Source organism: Idiotropiscis lumnitzeri, chromosome 14, assembly GCF_059441095.1.
Source record: "Idiotropiscis lumnitzeri isolate Australia: NSW breed Sydney's pygmy pipehorse chromosome 14, RoL_Ilum_1.0, whole genome shotgun sequence".
NCBI lineage: Eukaryota > Metazoa > Chordata > Actinopteri > Syngnathiformes > Syngnathidae > Idiotropiscis > Idiotropiscis lumnitzeri.
This window is the reverse complement of record NC_142404.1, coordinates 3,101,450-3,123,124: the sequence shown is the minus strand read 5'-3', so window position 1 is coordinate 3,123,124 and position 21,675 is coordinate 3,101,450. Positions and strand designations below refer to the sequence as shown.

At 40.9% G+C, this 21,675-nt stretch overlaps 1 protein-coding gene and 1 long non-coding RNA gene across 2 annotated transcripts in view; both read right to left on the bottom strand.

The window, feature by feature from the left end:
• The window catches only part of man1a2 (mannosidase, alpha, class 1A, member 2), a 56,209-nt gene that overhangs the window by 21,032 nt on the left and 13,502 nt on the right, over positions 1-21,675 (bottom strand). The window contains exons 4-6 of the mRNA XM_088315270.1: positions 19,471-19,567; positions 12,782-12,900; positions 6,325-6,405 (exon numbers count right to left, since the gene is read on the bottom strand). Coding sequence (XP_088171396.1) covers positions 6,325-6,405; positions 12,782-12,900; positions 19,471-19,567 — 297 coding nt within the window. The remainder of the gene's footprint in view (positions 1-6,324; positions 6,406-12,781; positions 12,901-19,470; positions 19,568-21,675) is intronic.
• On the bottom strand, positions 16,107-16,767 carry LOC148323146 (uncharacterized). Its single transcript, XR_015846551.1, has 2 exons — positions 16,411-16,767; positions 16,107-16,330 (listed from the first exon to the last, which is right to left on the bottom strand). It is a non-coding gene; the product is annotated as an uncharacterized LOC148323146 (long non-coding RNA).

The following is a 21,675-nucleotide window of genomic DNA, read 5'->3' as shown; positions in this document are numbered from 1 at the left end:
GCCAGAAGAGAATACACTAAGAGAGATCGAACACAGTCACAGCACTTTAGGAACATTGTACATGTTATCACCTGATGAAGACAAGAATGTTCATTTTAAATATTCTTCCTGTTACACCTGTTAGTTGTCACCGTTAAAGTTAGCACTTTGCTTTTTGTCCTCTCTGATCATTGCACTTATGATGGTTTGTGTGTAATCAATAACACTGGCAGGGTCACCCAAAGCAAACAGGTCCTTCGGTGAGAAACCACTCAAAGCACTGCACTAATACCCTCTTTGTAAGGGGTGCCCAAGTCCAGTCCTCGAGAGCCACAATCCATCTTGTTTTACATGATTCCCTGCCCCAACACACATGATTCAAATGATCAGGTATTCAACAATCTTTTCAGAAGCCTGAACATGATCATGGGCACCAATAAGATTCAAATAAAAAATACAAATAACAAAAAAACACAGCGTTTCAAATTATCATGCAAATGTTTTTCTCTGATTTTTCGTTGCAAATGCCACTCAGCATAATTTCAAGTCATTAACAGAATTTTCAAAACACCTCTCAAGTAAGGCTGTGACAATAATTTGATAATGATAGTTGGGTGATTGAGATCAATAGAAAATGGTATTCAGAAATTATCCATCAAAAAAAAAGAAATAAATAACAGAGCAGATTAGACCTATCACGGCCCAACTCGTCACAAACTCCTTCCCATTTAGGAAATACAACCGGAGGCTTACGGGTGCGCCGCTGAGCTAGCGTGACTCAAAACAAACAAACAAAATGGGTGGAGAAAGGTCGGCTTACCGTCCGACTTGAGGAAACGGCCCGTAGCTCCATCACACGAGAGCTCCTGAGAAGTGAGGCCGGCGTACTGAGCAGTTAAGCCGCTAACAAGCACCCTCCACGGACACGTACTGGACGAAACGGGTCGGAGCTCCAGCACACGAGAGCTCCGGAGAAGCGAGGCCAGCGTACGTAGCAGTTAGGCCGATGACAAGCACCCTCCGCGGACATGCACAGGATGAAACGGGCCGGAGCTCCAGCATACGAGAGCTCCTGAGAAGTGAGGCCGGCGTACTGAGCAGTTAAGCCGCTAACAAGCACCCTCCACGGACACGTACTGGACGAAACGGGTCGGAGCTCCAGCACACGAGAGCTCCGGAGAAGCGAGGCCAGCGTACGTAGCAGTTAGGCCGATGACAAGCACCCTCCGCGGACATGCACAGGATGAAACGGGCCGGAGCTCCAGCATATGAGAGCTCCGGGGAAGCGAGGCCGGCGTACGTAGCTATAAAGCCGTTAATAAGCACCCTCCACGGACTCGAATCTCAAGGGAGTTCGGCGTGCGTTTGACTTTTTTTCTAGTTCAATTTGAAGGTTAAATGTTACATTTTAAAATAAAACAAATTGGAATTTAGCCCTTTTCCCTTTTTTATTCTCAATAGTAAAAATAAATAAATAAATAATAATAATAATAATTCAATATTTAGCGATAACGACCAATATACATACTTGCGACACGATATAGTTCTCAGCCCTATCGCCCAGCCCTACTCTCAAGGACCATAGTTTTTTTTAAATAAAAAGGAGTTTTAAAATGTTACGACAACAAACATGAATCCACTGTGTATTTTTACGTCCTTTGACTAGGATCACTAACACCCTAACAAGGGTAACATCCAAGCCGCTTCATCCGACTACAGTTTAATATGGTTACCTGCGTAGACATGCAACAGACACGACAGAATAAATCAAAAGTGCATAAATGAAACGAGCAACACAAAAACTGGGTTCCTTTGTAGCAATAACGATTAACCTGAAGCCACGTTTTTATGGAACTACCGTATTCTAATGACCATAGGTCGCACCGCATTAACTCATTTACTACCATTTTTTTACTCGGCTGGTAGTGATTGATTAAAGGTCGCAGTCTCAGTTGCGGGTGCTATTTCTGAATTTAACACGCAGGCATGTCGAAACATACCCTAGCGCTAAAACATAAGCTAGCATGCATGCAAGTGTATGTTTTGAAAAAGAGACAATTAATTAAGATGACATCGTTTTACACTGCCACCGCTAACCGTGCCCGATGCTAGCCAGCTCTTAGCCTTTCATAACATCTGTTATTTAATTACCGCCACTAGATGGTTTAATTACTCTTTTCTTTATTTGAACTATTGATTGTCTGACTGTTTTGTTTTTACTCATTTGTTCCATTTATCTAGTTGTTTGATTTTATTGCTATTCTGTTTGCCGTTGCCTTTATATAGGACATTTCACACTATGGTTCAAAGTGGTTCAATTAAAAGCCTTTACATTTAAAAGCAAAGTAAAGAAATATGTATCTTATGAAAATTACTAAAAGAATGTACAGTGGAAGAAAAAGATTTTGGAAAACATTATTTTAAAAATGAAAGCCCTTTATCTCATAATCTGATTTGCTTGCAGTCTTTTCAAAACTGTCTGAAGGAAGTGAGAGATTGGCAGAAATTGCATTTTCTGAACCAAAATGTGAATAAAACTGAAGCAATGATGTTTGGTGAACCTGACCATACCCTTGACCTTGGTGTTACCTCACAGTTCATGTGTAAACAACCATGGCATAATGATTGACAGTTCATTTAAACTGGCTCAGCAAATCAGCGCAGTGGAAATAGCAAGCGTCTTTCTGCTGCGACTGATCGCCAAAGTGAAATCTTACCTGCCTTCTGACCAAATGGATTAACTAATTCATACATTTATTACAGCACGAGCAGATTATTGCAATTCCATGTACAATATTATGGCCTGGATGCATGATAGAGACATTTTGGTGTTTTGAACATATAACCTCTGCAGTCACTTTGTGGGCTCCCTGTGCCTTAAGAGTCAATTCAAAACAATTTTGTTTGTGTTAAAATCTCAGAATTGTCTGGCTCCTGTATAGTTGTCTGAACTGTTGTGTGTGCCAATAAGAGCCCTGGGATCACGTGTCCCCGTTCAAAACTAAAATGCAGGGGTGACAGGGCGTTTGTGGTCTCAGCACCTAAGCTTTGGAATGAGCTTACTCTGAACATTCGCTCTGCTTCATCTGTTGAGTATGTTAGGTCACACACTTAATTTGCGTGGGAGCTTAAGTCGATCTAAATTGGACATTTCAATATTTCTTATTGTCAGGATTGTTTTATCAATTGTGTGGTTTTTTTTCATAGTGTAATGGAGTCCAGCAAATCGGGGATTGTATTATACACAATACAGAGAAACAAAGTAGTGTTCAAGGGTGATGATATTCACTGGATTTAATAGTACTACCGTATGTTATTCACTGGATTTAATAGTACTACCATATTTTCGCAGTCATAGGACGCGCTGCCTCAAAGGGCGCAACACCTGTTGAGGGTGCTATTTCTGTCTTTGAAGCACACACTGGGCGCGCCGCCTTGTAAGGCGCTAGCTCAGCTGCTTTTAGCATAGCAATAGCTCGGCTGCTCGCGCTGACTCAGCCCATGGCAATTCATTTTGCCTCAATACCATAAGCAATTGTCACATTTCAAAGACAGTTGCTATGATACCATTGACAATCGCTATCATTAACAATGACTCTAACCAATAATAGGTATCATGGCAATAGTCTACAAGACTACGTCAGGGGAGGGACTTCACTGGTCACCACACTCCTTAGAGTCACGGTTTCAAAAAAAAAAAAATACTCAGCATACAAGCAAACAATGAAACAAAGAAATAAGATTAACACAAAACATGTATCTCTCATGCCATCAATATACCAAAAAGAAATAAAAATAACACAAAATGATATAGCAATGGCTTCTTGGGAGCCATTAGAGCAATGCCTTCTGGGAGCCACTCAGACTCAGCCAAATCACATGGCTGTTTAGAGAGATTTGCATGGCTGTTTAGAGAGATGTGCTGTTATGCTTTGGACTTTTTGTCTGTTGTCTAAACCTGGGACGTTTCTTGCTTGCAATAACATAAATGATAAGACAGACTACAACATTGTGGACATCTGCCCTTTTGTCCAGCTTTCTCCCACACCATCACCCAAACACCATAGTCACATAATGTATAGTCATGGTCACTTTGAAGCATAGATGACTCACACTTTGTCCAGCAGGGTGTGCTAACATGCACTCTGAACAGCCCAATGAGTAAAAGCGTTGATGGTCGCGAGTGATACTTTGTCCATATAATGAGCGCAGTCGCCTTACAAGGCGCTGTGTTAGTTTAGGGGAAGATTTGGGACTTTTAAGTGCGCCTTATGACTGCGAAAATACGGTAATTTAAAAGTTACATTTGCTGGTCGCACAAAAGCGAGAAGATGAAAATTTTTCTCACAAAGCGGAAGCTGCTCAAGTCTTTTTTGATGGAGGCGATGACTACAGTACAGAGCGCACATGCCTGCCTGCAGTAAATGATTGTACTAAAGGAGTTAACAGGTAGACTATGAAATGTGTTGAATGAGTGGTTGGTAAAAAAAGGCCCCTGAGGGACAGCAGGGGAAACGGGATGAAATTGCCTGTTGTATTGGGTTGGTCACCTTCATGCCGCTTCTGCAGCTCATCTATTGTTTGCCATTTCATTACCTTGCGCCCTACATGGGCGCAAGGCTCAAACAAGACTCCAGCCACGTTGGTAGAGAAAATGTTAGAAAGTGGGCAAAGAGTGTCTGATCTTGTCAATGTGAAACAAAATATTACAAGACGCCTTGACTGCACAGTATTTGCCATCACTCTGCCAGAAAATCATTACTGCGTGTTAGCTAAGCGTCTCACCCCCAAGAGGAAGACTGAAAATAGAGCAGAGCTGAATTTCTTCCCGTTTGCTAGCAGGCCGAACCGAATGTAGGGCATCCACGAGAGCATAATTTGCCAGCAGCTCCAAAATATGTTAACTAATTCATAGTGAGACCATGTTTCCACAATCCCTAGCCCCAACTGGACTATCTCCTGAACTGAGGGTGCCTCCAGACTTGTAGTCTCCTTTCTCTAATCCAAATGAGTGGATGAGTCTGTAAACAACATCCATGTCTCATGAATGTGGTTTGTGTCACACACCGAAAGATTTCCAACCGTACCAAAATGCATCACAGCAATTCATTTGACCTCTTCACAATATACAGGGTTACACATAAAAACTTAAATAAGCACCTCGTTATTTAACCATTTATTTATTATTATTTATTTTCTTCAACCGGCCAAGCTCATGCGGCACTTCTGGGCAAGGTTCAGCATGGGTAGATATGTAATTTTTAATATAATTGAATAAAAAACAATTTTAAAAAATTTGAACACTAACAACACGACACCTCTGTATGTTGCACCACACCTTGCAGACAACCTACAAGTTGAGGTCAGGTGATTGACTTTGCTCTCCGTCAAAACCAGCAGGACGCCTAAAGTGAGATTGTGGAACAGACATCATCAACGTGGTAGCTATAAATAGCTCACAAATAATGAGACGTGATTTTCAACAAATGTATAAGTTATCATTTCAAAATGCAAACTCTGCCAGAGATTTATAAAGTGTTGGATATTGTATATAGATACTTATGTTTCCTAATTATTGTGAGAAATAACATTATGAGTGTCATCACATAAATTAGAGTTGCAACGATTAATTGACAAGCGATCACATTTAATTTAATTTGTTAAGACAAAATTTAAATTGTCCAAATCCTCTGAATTTCAGCTTCACAGTAAATATTGTCTGATTTCTGTAGTCCTCAATGAAAGCAGACTACTGATCTTTGTGTTAAATCAAAATAAAACATTTGCTTTTACTTTGGAAAACAATGATTCACTTTTTTTGCCTATTTTCTGACATTATAGACCAAACCAGTAACTGAATCATAATTTATGTTGATTAATCAATCAATTAATCAATGAAATAATCATCATTAATCAATCAATTATTAAAACAATTGTTACTTATAGCTCTAAAATCAATTATTAATAACATACAATAATAACATGATCAAAGATAATTTGACAGAATTTCATAAATATTTATCAAACTATAGCCCTTCATATTAATCAGCTGCCAAGAAGTAGCTCTCCATTTACAAAAATAAATATGTTGGTAACTTCTGCTGAAGACTATTTTCCTTGTGGAAGCAAAAGTCAAGAATCAATTGAAGGAGGTTAACATATCCTAAAACCATGTGCCTTTTGCAACAAGGTCCAAAACACTGGCAAAAGTCAACAACAAGAAACTGACTTGTTTGAATTTAAAAACTATCATGGCTTTACCTAAAGGCAAGATTGTAAATAAAACATTGCACCTAAATACACATTTTGTGTTTTCTTCTGGAAGAACCACAGGTGAATACTGACCTCTTGTCCAGAGAGATAGTAGGCTGCCAGCAGTCCTCCGATGAAGCGGATGTTGACCTCAAACACAGACACCTCGACATTCTGGTAACGGGAAGCGATAAAATAGTACATCAGATACAGAAATACAAGTATTCAATAATACATACATGCGGTGTTACTCATTTGGTTAATCATTTGGAGTTGATTGTTAAGTTAACCCCATCATGAAGCAACACAAGCAAAATGGAGTGCACAATTTTATTTTATGGCCGTATCGCTTAGTCCTAGTGACATTGGCTCACGTATGAAAATGGGTGGCTCTTGCGGTTATCGTTCAAACCTATAGGTTTCACATAACTTCTTGTAAATGAAAAACACTGGCAAGTGCTTACTCTTTCCCCATTAAACTTAATGTGCCGGAAGAGATAAACCCTGATAAGGAGTCCAAGTCAATTTGTGAGGAAATGATCATGGCGAAAAAAAAGGAAGGAATTTCTGTTTAGGGATGAGTTGCGATGTGTTATTAGTAATACAGTGAATTTGAATATTTGCTTTGCAAGTTGACTTACAGTGTGCACTCAAAGGTTTTGCTTATGCCACTAAATTATTGAGTTCGGGAAGTCTGTGCTCCTAAGAAAAAAATATCTGCGTGGAGCCCTGTTAGTGGTAGGAACTATGTCAACAAATGTCTTTCTTGTGAAAAAAGACAAAATACTAAGAAACACTGGTTCTCTCATACCTTTGCAGTGGCTATCGCTGAGCAAGTCATTTACTTGTATGTTAGTTTTTTCATGTTTGAAGATCAAGATGATCTTGCAACATTGAAAGAAAACATGACTAATTTGCTCAAAACATATTGTATAAATGTTTTGCAAGTCTATGACAGGAGTTGCAGCCCGTTTTCTCGCAGACTAAAAAAAAAAGACCCTGCAAAAGTGGCACACCGTGCAACCCTAGTCTCTAAATCTCTTATAGGTGTGAATTTACGTGAGAATGCTGACTGAATTGTGCCCGGCGATTGACCGATGAGGTCTAGGAATGGATCGGAAGAATAGTATTTGATATTTGTGAAGAGGATAGTACATCCGTCTCACATTTCAGAGGTTGCGGGTTTGAATCCGGGCTCTTTCCTGTGTGTATAGTGTTATTCTTCACCTTGTGCTTGTGTGGGTTCACAGAAAACTCCCATATTCTAAAAACATGCCTGTTTGTTTAATTGAAGACTCTTAAATTGCATTGTGAATGTGAGCGCAAGGCTGCATGTGCCCTGCAACATGTTGGCGACCATTCCAGGGTGTTCACCACCTCATGTCCAAAGTCAGCTGGGATGGTATCAAAAATTGATGGGTAGCTGTTCAGACCAAGGGTATTTTAGTTAACGAAAACTAACCAAATGACTGAAAATGAAATTTAAAAAAAAAAATTGGTTAAATAAAATAACAAAATGCTCTTAAAAAATGAAAAACAGAACTATATTTTACCCTTATAAAACTAATAACTATAATTTTGGCAAAGCTGTCCGTTTTATTTTTTGACAATCATTTTAATACATATAGGGGTTATTTTAAAGATATTTCAATATTATCGCACGTATGTTAGCTAGTGTGTCACACAGAAGCGATGTCATCAAGCAGCAACCAATAGATAAAAAAGTGAGCAGATGACATTTGTTCACCGCATGTAATTAAAATTATTTTAAAAATAATACTTTAGTTACATTTTCACTGCACAATAGTGTTTTTCCAATCTTGCACACAAGTAAAACACCAACTTTTCGAAAAACGAAAACTAATACTATAACTAAACTTAAACTGATAACTGACAAAGCCACTCTGAAAACTAAATTTTAACTAAAATCTATATCAGAATCAGAATGCCCTTTATTGTCATTGTACTCGGTGTACAACGAGATTGGAGGGCTCCCCTCTTCAGTGCAATATAACTAATAAAATAAATAAATAAACAAATAAAAAATATATATATATGTATTAAAACTATGATTAACATTCCAAAACTATCATTACCTCGGTTCAGAGGCACACAACTCTGTGAAAGTTAAAGCCTTGGTGAAGGTTTGTCCTCTGTGGTTGTTTCATATTTCAGATTGACACGACTATAAACAGCCTTACACCTAATATCCCTCACAGCTTTATTCATTTGACACCTAGAGCATGTGTCTGTCAAGATCACACTGTGTCAGTTTTATAAGGTTTTAAAGAGAATCCTTCTTCTAATAGAACTGAAAACCAATAATAGCTTTGGGGTGTGAAAAGTGAAGTAGCGGCGTGCTATGTGGTATGGCGAGGTTAAGTCGAGAAAGATTGGAGAAGGAGATATGGAGCAGCAACAGACGTCTTCTATGGATGTCGCAAAGCTGGAAAAACACTTAATGTACTGATTCGTGCCTCTCCTGTTTTAGGGCGAGCAAATTGGAGTCTTTTGTTGGGAATCAATGTCAGAAAACACCTATTATCTCACAATTTCCAGGTCAGAGCAAGCCAAAACATTGTACAAAGTACATTTGATCCTAACATAGACGAGCAGATCCCAAAGGTCAAATTTCTGGTGTTTTGTAAAATAATGATGAGCAATGGAGCTGCAACCCTTTTTTCTGGGGTTGGTGGCTTGGGGGGGGGGGGTTCTGCTTCATACAGCATATCATGCAAAAGGAGCAAATACATCTATGCACTGCCGAAAAGTTCAGTGTTGGCGGAAAATAGGAGAATGAGAGCAGCATATCTCGTTATTCTGCTCTGTGGTTTGTAAATGGCGGTCATTTTATTCTTTTCTAATCTGAGAAAGAAAACAAGCATGACTCGTTTATTGGCAGAAATCACTGACTGCTTGTTTCCGCCTCTCTTTAACGAGGACACCTCGGGAAAGGACAACGCAGCAGCCAGTCGACCTTGATTTAAAACGGATTGGGAGGCTGTGGGCTTGCCCTGTCTGTCTGAGTAACTTGCAGCCGGGTTTCTGTGTGCAGAGATACAGGCGAGCATTTTGTGATGAAAACTGACTGGAGGAGGAATGGCTGCGACATACATCTTTAACTTAAAAAAGGGCAGAAAGTAGGGCGACATTGCGGAATTTCAAAGGGTCTTAGTAATGAGGCGTTCGAACAGCGGGATGGCATAAAATTGGAAAATGGGGACAATTGATACTGTCATGATTGGGCAGGGGCTCTTTCAATGGTACACCATTATGAGTCTAATCAAATTATCTTTGCTTGGGCCAACATGCATGAATTTAGTTTAACAGTCAATCACTAAAAAAGACAGGATTTCTGTACAGAATGCGAGTAGATCAATTTCAACTGTGCGCGCGCACACACGTTCAGTATACATACATTAAAAAAATACACATATACAGATGTATACATATGTACACGTTAGAGTGATACGGTATATCACAGTGTCTAAAAATAGCAATGGCGTGACTTTCTACGCTGTCATGAAAAAATGCAGCGCATGAGGATCTAATATGATATAAATATTTTTTGTCAGCCCCAAAAGTGCAGTTGTGTTTTCAACTAAATATTACTAAAACTAAATTAAACGAATAATAGGTGAAATAGTTTCTTGCAAATACATGTGAATTGAGATTCTAGTTGTCACGTGACAGCTCATAACACCACAGTAGCCAAGGGGCACGTTCGGAATTTCACTCCGATGCTTGTGCACTACTCGAATGAGAGTGGGTGTGTTCAGAGAAACTGAATGCGCACCGTTAGCTTTCATTTCCAAACGCGGCCAACACTGGTGCACGGAGTCCCAGGTCGGACTACAGGGAGTGCGCAATTAAACCCTGTTTTTGGCGCAGACTTTGAATAACCCAATGACAAATTTGAGCGACGCGCGCTTGGAGGTCATTTCCGAACTCACCCAAGATGGTCGTCATGCAGCTCACAACTGATGTTACTTATTGTTGAAGCTTTGTCGGTAGAATTCCTCCACCAATTCTCAATGGGAGACAAGTCTGGACTGAAGGCAGGCCAATCCAGTACTTGCAAAGCCACAATGTTTTAACATGTGCAGAATGTGGTTTGGTATTGTCTTACTGAAGTAAGCAGGTGCATCCATGAAAAAGATGTCGCTTGGATGGCAGTATAAGTTTCTCCAAAACGTATGTTCCTCTCAGCATGAATGTGCCTACACAGATGTCACAGTTACCCATGTCATTAGCACTAACACAGACCACAAACAGATGCTGGCTTTTGAACTTTGCGTCTGTAACAATTCAGATTGTTCTTTTGCTCTTTGGCCCAGAGGACACCACATCCACAATTCATCCCAAAAATTAAAAATTGGACTTGTCAGACCACAGAACACTTTTCCACTTTGTATCAATCCATCTTAGATGAGCTCAGGCCCTTAGAAGCGGATGAGGTTTCTGGGTGTTGTTGATAAATGGCTTTTACTTTGCATAGTAGAGTTTTAAGTTTCACTTCGGCATGTGGTGCAGAACTGTATAAACTGACATTGGTTTTCTTCAATGTTCCTGAGCCCATGTGGTGGTATCCGTTACACATTTCTTTTTCTTTGCAGTGCCACCTGAAGGATGAAGATCACTTGGTATTTAATGTTGGTTTTGGGCCTTGCTGCATTACATGCAGTGATTTCTGATGTCTCTGAACCTTTTGATGAAAATATGTCCGAAGATGATATCAATAAATTACTTGCAATTGTACATTGAGGAAAAATGCCCTTAAACTGTTCAACCATTATCTCACATAGTTGTTCATCAAGACGTTAGTTAACCTTGCCCCATCTTTGTTTGTGAGTGAGCGAGCAATTCAGGGAAGTCAAGTCAAGCCAAGTCAATTTTATTTATATAGCCCTGAATCACAGACAGTCTCAAAGGGCTTTACATAACCACAATCGACAACCCCTGATCTTAACCCCCAGGAGGGCAAGGAAAAATTCAAAACCCCATTAGGGGAAAAGTGAGAAACCTTGAGAAGGGACCACAGATGGGGGAAGATGTTGGATGTTAAACAGGCTGGATAGGAGCTCCCAAGGATCAGACTGCGAGACCCCTGTTTTAGATTCCCTCCTCCGGCACCCCTGATTCAAATTCGTTATTACGCTCCTGTAGAATTTACTGATGAGTCGAACCAGACCAGTGGTTCTCAAATGTGGGTACTCGTACCCCTGGGCGTACTTGAAGGAACTCCAGGGGCTACACAAGATTTTAAAAATAACAAATAAAGCTGCAAAGATATTTTACAAATAATTATTGACTAAATTAAATCTTTCAGGAAGAAGATAGAAGTTCATAAAACATTGTTCTATTCAAAAGGTTATTCAATTTCATTATTTGAAAAACCCAGATTCTCCCCCGTTCTAGAATGGTTCGACGAAACTTGTCACGTCACCTGTCAATCACTTAAAGACGCAAATAATGGAGTCGTGGTTGAAGCGTAAGCCTACTGAATAAATTCAGGCACAAGTGCAAAAAAAAAGGCCAAACCACAGTTGGCAAAATTCTGGTTGTATGTTGAGGATTGTTTTATTTGTATTTCTTCGCAGAAGTTGTAGGTCACTGATCCAAAAGAGGACACTTCATGTTGATTTATTTATTTTTTTTTGCTGACCAATGCAAATGCAATTTGAAAGGTTCTAAAGTTTAATAAATCAGACGCTGGTGGTATGTTCAAGTCTTTTTTTTTTTTTTTAACCAACAAATGCTCTGCACTGGTTAAGGGGTACTTGGTTCAAAAAATATTTCACAGGGGGATACATCACTGAAAAAAAGGTTGAGAACCCTGTGTTAGACAAGAGAAAGTGAACTCTGCTGTGGAGAAACCAAAAAAATATTTCTTTGGAGACCACCAAACGTGTGTAGAATCAAGTATCAGTGCATTTTTACGAGTATGAGTATTGTATAGTACAGTACTATCACCGATGCTGCATACATAATGATTAGCAGTCTGCTTTTCTATTGCAATTTATATTTTGTTCAATTATTTAGCAGTTGCTTTGGTGGATTCTCTTTACACTTCCAGGATGTTCCAGGGAACATTGGATTGACTTCCACTACCTCTTTCTCAATACAGAGTGTGATTCTGCTTCTTGCGCCAATCTAATTCCTTAAGTGAGCTCCGTCTCTTTCTATTGTTTGCTTTCATTCCAGGGCACTGTCACGGTGGTCCTCAGAGGCTAATTAGGCTGCTGTGTGACTCAGTGAAACACTATTAGATATTCTTTCCCATCTGGAATGTGTTTGACTAGCAAGACATGAGCAAAAGGAATGCCGAAACAGGAATAAAATATATATAAAATAATATCAAGGAAGAAAGGGAGGGTGTATGGATGACAGTGATGGACAAAATAAAGATTTCCAGGGAATTCTACAGAGGAAAAAACAGGAAAGAGACCACTTTCCTGATCATGGCTTCTATTTGAAGGGGAGAATTTTTTGGGGGTGGATGTTTGTGAATGACAACCTGTGAATTAACTGGCATTAGTGAGATACACACCACACTGAAGTCCAGATTCTGCTCAATCCACTCCTGCCCATCCTTGAACTCTTCGTGCAGGCCCATTATGTACAGTGTGTCCAAGGCGTCCACAATGGATGCTCCTAGCTGAGAATTACCTGCACAAGATATATATGGAAACTCATGAGTGGAAAATAGTTGATGTTTCCTTCCATCCATCCACCCACTCTTTGAATTGCTTATACTAACTAGAAATCTTGTTGAACGCCCACCTCTAATATGGACAAGGAAAAAACACAGGAACTCTAGCAACACTGCTTCAGCCCTGAATGGACTAAGTTTCCTACCAACAGATGCAAAGACACCAACATTACTAGTTCATCAGTTCAATGTGGAAGTTCATCATATAAAAAAATAATCAGCAACATTTTCAGTATTCACGAGCCAATAATGGCTGTACATTGACATTCTCAAACAGCACAACCATGGTCACAGATTTATGACAACACTTGATATAACATTTAGATTGGAGTGAGAGCTGTTTCAACAGTCCCAAGTGCCATTAATCAAAGATCCTATAAAAACTTCCTGCAAAAAGATTTATGAATTTATTCTATGCGCTGCTGCAATAATCATTGTTTTGGATTTTATTAAAGTGGAACTACCTCAGTTTGGGACAACGGGGTAGTGATAGACTTAGATGCTTTTTTCAGGGCCGATACCGATAACAATTGTTAGAGGTCATGGAGGCAGATAACCGATATTTGAAGCTGATATTCATTTGTTGAAAAAAGAGGTAATTGAAAATTAAAAACTCCAAAACTTGACTTAGTTCAAATGCCTTTAAGCACGTTTATTAACTTTAGTGATGTGTTGAGAGAGCGAGAGAGAGAGAGAACGAGAGAGAGAGAGATACAGCTAGCCAAAATAAACCAGCTTTTAATTCATCTGCTTTAACATAATATAATTGGCAAAAAGCCAAATATTGGCCCACGATAATCAGTCTATTGCTATGGAATATTAACATCTTCATTTCATATATGAAGATATTAAGATTAAGATATTCATATCTTGTTATGAAAGTCATGTCACCAGGACATTGTCAATGGTGGACCACAGTCCGGATTCGGACCAGATAAGAACTCATGCGGCCCCGTGGTCATCCATCCATTATCTGCACCGCTTCTCCACACAAGGGTCGCGGGGGATGCTGGAGCCCATCCCAGCTATCTTCGGGCAGTAGGCGGGGGGCACTCTGAACTGGTTGTCAGCCAATTGCAGGGCACACAGAGACGACCAACCATTCACGCTCACACTCATACCTAGAGGGCAATTTAGAGTGTCCAATCAACCTGCCATCCATGTTTTTGGAATGAGGGAGGAAACCGGAGTACCCGGAGGAAAGGCACGGGGAGAACAATACAATACAATACAATTTTATTTATATAGCGCATTTCACAACATGCAAACTCTACACAGGAAGGCCGCAGCCAAAATCGTTGTGCCGGACATAATTTCTTGCGCCGCTGTTTGAATACTAGGCGGCAAGCTATCTTGCGCCACAACAGTATGGGCTTTATTTGTACTTGCAAGTCCAAGCACAGCAGCAGCAGCAACGAGCTGAGTCATGACAAATAAACGGCCCAACTAACAAGAAGTGTTTTAAACAAGGGAGCGAACGAGGAGTCGCTAAGTGTGCCAATCGCTAAAGTGATGTACAGATTCGACACAAAATAGGTGGATGTAGATGTACAGTCAACTTTTCACAGAAGACTGGTTAGGACCGTGTTAGGGCGGAGAGCGAGCAGCTATGGACAGAAATGTTATATTGCAATCAATATGTATGTGGACATAAAATAAGACAACGGCTACATTAACAATTCAGCAGGCGCTCACATTGAAACGGAGGACATCACGACGAAGAGGTTCGATGTCAAACACATACTAAATATTTAATCAATAATATTTACACCATATACTATTTGCACTACATATACAATACTAGGTATTTTTAATCAATTTAGCTTTGCTAAGGGACAATGATTTTATTGACATAATATGACATCTATGTACAAAGAACATGTACATTAGTTAAAGATGTGCTCTCAAAGTCCTTACTTTGTTAGGTATATGTTTATGATGTAATACTTTATCACATGCATGCTTATGATGTGCCGCCCCTTTTATCCTTTGTAGCCTCAGAATAAAATCTTCACTTCTTCCACACTGTCAGACGAGACAGGTTGTGTGCAGTTATTCCTCTGTCAATACAGAAATTCTGGTTTGCTGATCCTGAAAGTAGTTGGACGCGATACTACTGCTGCGTAGTACCACTCTGCCAACAGGTTATGGGCCCAGGACCCAACTGAAGCCAGGACAAAATCAGGAATTCTTGGACTCTACCACCAGAAAGAAGCCGCGACGTACTGCGAGTCTGGTGAGCATAACTGCGACTAAGCCAATGGCTAACGCAATGAACCGGCGGCCGACTGAAACGGGTAGCCGCTGGAGTAGACTCGTTTTTGACGGGGATGAGAAAAACTATGAACTGTGGGAGACAAAGTTTTTCGGTCATTTAAAACTACAAGGGCTCAAAGACGCGGTTCTGTACAATCCTGCTGAAAATGAGACAGATGATGAAGATGATAAAAGAGCCGTCTTTGAAGCGAAAAATGCTGAAGCATAAGCAGAGCTGATACAATTTTTGGATGACAACAGTTTATCACTGGTAATGCAAGATGCAGTAGATGATGGACGAAAAGCACTGCAAATATTGAGGAAGCATTATGCGGGTACTGGCAAGCCGCGCATTCTTAGCCTCTACAAAAAGTTGACCACGCTCAGAAAATGTAACAGTGAGAGTGTCACTGAATACATCATACGGGCAGAAGCCGTCATCACAGCACTTCGAAAGGTTGGTCAGACATTGCATGACGAATTGCTCATCGCAATGGTATTTCATTTTTACAATACAATATTCTGTGGGCCTTGCAATATTAGTCAAAACCCAGGAAAACGCTGGGATTGAGCGGGTTGCTCCAGTGAAAATGGATAGAATATTGTATTCTAATGCTATATAGACATGGAGCACACCAAAAGAAAGATGAGACTCTCTTCTTTCAACAGAAAAAGAAAGTTTGTTTCTATCTTTTTCCATTCTTGAGCAATCGCCATTTGAAAATAGCTAAATTTCATGAAAACTCCAATCCCTGGGGAAAAAACGGAGAAAATTGAGCTTTTTGTAAACTGATGCATTTCGACCATAATTTGAACTTTGACACTATTATTTATGGCTTTTATGACACCTCTAACATCTAAATAATGCATGCCTTCTATAAAATACAAAAAAAGCACAAAAAATATGTTTTTGATAACAAAATAAATTTATTTGCACATAACAGAAAACGACTGAACTGTTGAACTATGTACAAAAATGAAATACATCAGTGTCATACATACTTTTTTTTTGTGTGATATAAAATAAAACAGTTGCCTTGATGCAAGGGCACACAACATTTTTTCGATTTTCCTCGGTTGCCATCCAGTGTGTGTGACGCCATCCGGAACCACTGCTTCCTGATGCACAACCTGTAAATATAAACAATTGGAAATATATATTTATTGCTGCATTTTATTGCTGGCGTGTGAAGTTTCATATTATAATTTACCTTTCTTTGCACCAACAAGACGAGGAGGAACCTTCTTGCCGCGGGATGCACAATCTGTGAATTGTAGAAAGTTTGTATGATTACTACACCATTCAGTATTGCTTCCTCGTCGGGGAGGAGTCACGCTTGCTTGAAGTGCACATTCGCTCGCATACTTCCTAGTCGGAGTTGAGCTATGCTCGCGTCTAACTACACATTCACGCAACATATTCTTCCCGCAAGATGCATGATATGTAAAATAAGTGGATATAAGGGCTAACCACATGTTCAATTGTAACTTGCGAGCGTTTATTTCCCTGTTCGGGAGGAGTTATGCTTGCTTGGAAGCGCACATTCGCTCGCTCACTTCCTATGCTCGCGTCTAACTGCACATTTACGCGACATATTCTGCGCGCAAGATGCGTGATATGTACAATAGATGCATGATGGCTAACCACATGTTCAATTGTAACTTGCGAGCGTTTATTTCCCTGTTCGGGAGGAGTTATGCTTGCTTGGAAGCGCACATTCGCTCGCTCACTTCCTATGCTCGCGTCTAACTACACATTTACGCTACATATTCTGCGCGCAAGATGCGTGATATGTACAATAGATGCATGATGGCTAACCACATGTTCAATTGTAACTTGCGAGCGTTTATTTCCCTGTTCGGGAGGAGTTATGCTTGCTTGGAAGCGCACATTCGCTCGCTCACTTCCTATGCTCGCGTCTAACTACACATTTACGCGACATATTCTGCACGCAAGATGCGTGATATGTACAATAGATGCATGATGGCTAACCACATGTTCAATTGTAACTTGCGAGCGTTTATTTCCCTGTTCGGGAGGAGTTATGCTTGCTTGGAAGCGCACATTCGCTCGCTCACTTCCTATGCTCGCGTCTAACTACACATTTACGCGACATATTCTGCACGCAAGATGCGTGATATGTACAATAGATGCATGATGGCTAACCACATGTTCAATTGTAACTTGCGAGCGTTTATTTCCCTGTTCGGGAGGAGTTATGCTTGCTTGGAAGCGCACATTCGCTCGCTCACTTCCTATGCTCGCGTCTAACTACACATTTACGCGACATATTCTGCGCGCAAGATGCGTGATATGTACAATAGATGCATGATGGCTAAACACATGTTCAATTGTAACTTGCGAGCGTTTATTTCCCTGTTCGGGAGGAGTTATGCTTGCTTGGAAGCGCACATTCGCTCGCTCACTTCCTATGCTCGCGTCTAACTACACATTTACGCGACATATTCTGCGCGCAAGATGCGTGATATGTACAATAGATGCATGATGGCTAACCACATGTTCAATTGTAACTTGCGAGCGTTTATTTCCCTGTTCGGGAGGAGTTATGCTTGCTTGGAAGCGCACATTCGCTCGCTCACTTCCTATGCTCGCGTCTAACTACACATTTACGCGACATATTCTGCGCGCAAGATGCGTGATATGTACAATAGATGCATGATGGCTAAACACATGTTCAATTGTAACTTGCGAGCGTTTATTTCCCTGTTCGGGAGGAGTTATGCTTGCTTGGAAGCGCACATTCGCTCGCTCACTTCCTATGCTCGCGTCTAACTACACATTCACGCAAGATTTTCTTCCCGCAAGATGCATGATATGTAAAATAAGTGGATATAAGGGCTAACCGCGTGTTCAATTGTAACTTGCGAGCGTTTATTTCCCTGTTTGGGAGGAGTTATGCTCGCGTGTAATTGTGCAATAGAGGCGGCCGGACGAGGAAGTCAGCGAGCAAGCTCGCGTCTAACTGCACATTGACGCGACATTTTCTGTCCGCAAGATGCATGATATGTACAATAAAAGCATTAGGGCTAAAACCACATGTTCGATGGTAACTTGTGAGCGCTTACCTCCTCGTTCGGGGGGATCTGGTGAGGACTCTCGGCTGCTTTGGCTATTGTCCGAAGGCAGGCGATGCAGGCCGCAAGGCACGCGCAGCCTCTTTAGACGGCTCTTTGTTGTGACGACGATGAAGCGTCATCCTCTCAACCAAAGCGTCTCCAAAGCCTTGATGCTTATAGGAAGCTTTTTTTTACAAAAAAACATTCCTCGATCGTCATTTGCTTGGAGGATTTGATTTCTAACGCTACTAATGCGACTGCTGCTAGTGCTGCTGCTACCCAACGCTGCTCTCCACGCTTATAAGTCTACCCCAGGATCCCGCCCCCCCATTTGTACCTCTGGCGCAGATTCAAGGCGAATTTTCTGCACCTCTGCCCCCTGCTGGGTGATTTTTACATGATTCACAATGCGGACAAGGCTGATTCTCAGTCAGAGGTTGCATCAGACCCTTATGTACACTATGACGCAAAAAAAACAAAAAACGTATTTATACGTCTTTGGTAGAGGGCGCCATTGCTTTAAAAGACGTATTTATACGTCCAAGGGAGTAAATGAGTTAATGGGCGCATGGAATTTTCCGTCATGTTTGTAAATGCCACTGCAAATTGCGAAGAAAAATAAAAAATAAAAAAAACACCAAAAAAATCAAAATTGCGGTATCAGCCAGAAAAAATTGCGATTCATTTTTTTGATAAAATCGTTCAGCCCTACTAGACAGCTACAATGTATTAGCCCCTAAAAAACCTCAGATTTACACTAACGCTGGGAATTACAGAGTAACGAGCAATGTATTGAGGCGATGATGTAATCATTCTCATAAAAATCGCTTTATTCTTCTCATATTCAAACAAAATTCTTTTTTTTTTCCTTTGGTGGGCCAGAGTAATCATTTGTATTAATAGTGGAAGACTATGCAACCTTGACATGAATGAAGGGCATTTCCAACACTGACTAATGCGTTATCATTGACGCTTATATCACTGAGCCATAATTTCAGTTTTATCACCCATAATTGATGTATTGTTTAAAGTTACAGGAATCTTTTCCGCTCAAAGGCACTTAGTAAGTTATTTACCGAGGTTAGAATCACATTGTTTTGTCCAGGAGACAAGGCTGTGAAGGGGACCGTTTACGCCCAGGGTTACGCCCAGAGTGTGTGTGAGATCAAAGTAAGTTTTGTTCGTAATCTTACCAAAGATATTTGTAGAATGTCCTTTCTTGGCAAGGGGCTTGAGCTCGTTGTGACCCCAGCCGTATTGACGGTAGCTGTCCCAGCCATGCTTCATCATCTGAAACGTCACAGTGACATGGCCAAGCATTTAGTATTTTGTGTTATGATTGTGGTGGATTTTTACACAAAATTTGTATAGCGCATTTTACAACAGCTGCAGCTGTAACAAAGCGCTTAGCATAGGGTAGCACATAAAATATCAATAATACAATAAAGACAGTGCCGCAGTAATTTAAGATACAAAAAAATGATACTAACACAGGCGGCACGGTGGCAGACTGGTTAGCACGATGGCCTTACAGTGAGAGACAGCATTGGGCGTGGGTTTGATCCCGGCTCCGGCCATCCTGTGTGGAGTTCGCATGTTCTCCCCGTGCTAGCGTGGGCTTCCTCCGGGTACTCCGGTTTCCTCCCACATTCCAAAAAACATGCATGGCAGGCCGATTGGACACTCTAAATTGCCCCTAGGTATGAGTGTGAGCGCAGATGGTTGTTCGTCTCTATGTGCCCTGCAATTGGTTGGCAACCAGTTCAGGGTGTCCCCCGCCTACTGCCCAAAGATAGCTGGGATAGGCTCCAGCACCCCCGCGACCCTAGTGAGGAGAAGCGGTACAGAAGATGGATGGATGGATAGATACTAACACAAATATAGTAGACACCAGAAAACAGCACCAGAAAGCAGCAGAACAGTGAACAGTCTGAAGTTGTGTCGACAGCAAAAGAACAAAACCAAAAAAATGGACACAGAGGGGGGGTAACCAAGATGCAACGAAGGCATGAATTACTGTTTCTAAGTGCTATTTTGAAAGAAAGGGCTTCACCTAAGCCAGCTGCCTAATATGATAGAAGCTGGATCGCTGGAACGAACAACAGCACTGATTTTCCCGTCCAATTTAAAATCTCTGTTCAATTTAGAACTCAAGTTCGAGACTGGCTTTAGATAAGATTTTTGTGATCCGATTCATCGATTAATCGACACATGAATCAATCATAACAATAATCCAGAAATGACACTTTGTCGATCATGTGATAGCGATCCGAAAAAATACAGTAGCTCGTTCAGCCCCCAGTGTCAGGTGTTAAATTTAACATTTCAGTACCCACAGTGTGGAATGCACTGCATACAGGTGGTACCCCACCTGGCTCTGATATTCCCTCAGAATGTTGGTGAGTTTATGCAACATGGCACAAGGCCAAAAGATTGTGGCTTTTATAGGCACGGTGGAAGGGGCTATTGACTCTTACTTGTTATTATTACGTTTCACATTGTTTATCCATCCATCGTCTTGTCTGAGTCTATTCCTAAGAGCACATTGATGTTTGGGGGGTATATTACCCCTGCAGATGTTGATTATTTGCTGCTGTAATGATCATCCCTTTCAATTCCTGCTGCAAAACTTATTCATCTGGAAAAACTAGAAACTCCAGACAGCCAGGTGGCCCAGAAGTGTCACCATGTTAAGGTCAAAGTCTGTGCAGATATTAAACACCCATCATCTACTTTCAATCGACCGACAGGCTCAAGAGTGAAAAGAGAGGTGTGGCGAGTATACATGGTGGGGAGCTTTATGAAATGAGGAGCCATGCATTAAGATGCCAATGTGAGGTGCCTCAGACAAGACTCATTATGAGTACAGTACACTGTTAACACCCTAATAAGGTGAATTACGGCTTCTAAGCCTTTCTCCCAGTAGGGAGTGCGACCACTCTGATGTTATGGTCAGAATTTAACGCAGATTCAAATACTCTCGTGACATCATTACATACAAATACAATTTGCCCTAGTTGGGGCAAATTCAACCAAAACCACCACCGGGCTTCTCTGAGACCAAGCTCATCTGAGATGGTCTGACGCAAAGTGTAGTAGTGAGGTGGTCTTGCGGGTACACCTTTTATCATGGACATCATGTACCCTGGGCCACAGAGGAAAAGGACCATCTAGACTGGCACAAGCGTAAAATTCAAAAGGGTATATTGTTTGCGGTGGCATAGTTAAGTTGCTCATCTCGGAAAGCGCCATTAATGCCGACAGGCACATACAGGTTTTGGAACAACATACACTGCCATCCAAAGCAACGTCTTTTTCAAGAATCACCCCTGCTTATTTCTGCAAGAGAGTGAGTAAACTGAGAATCAACAGTTCCTCTGCTGTTTGAAACCAAGTAG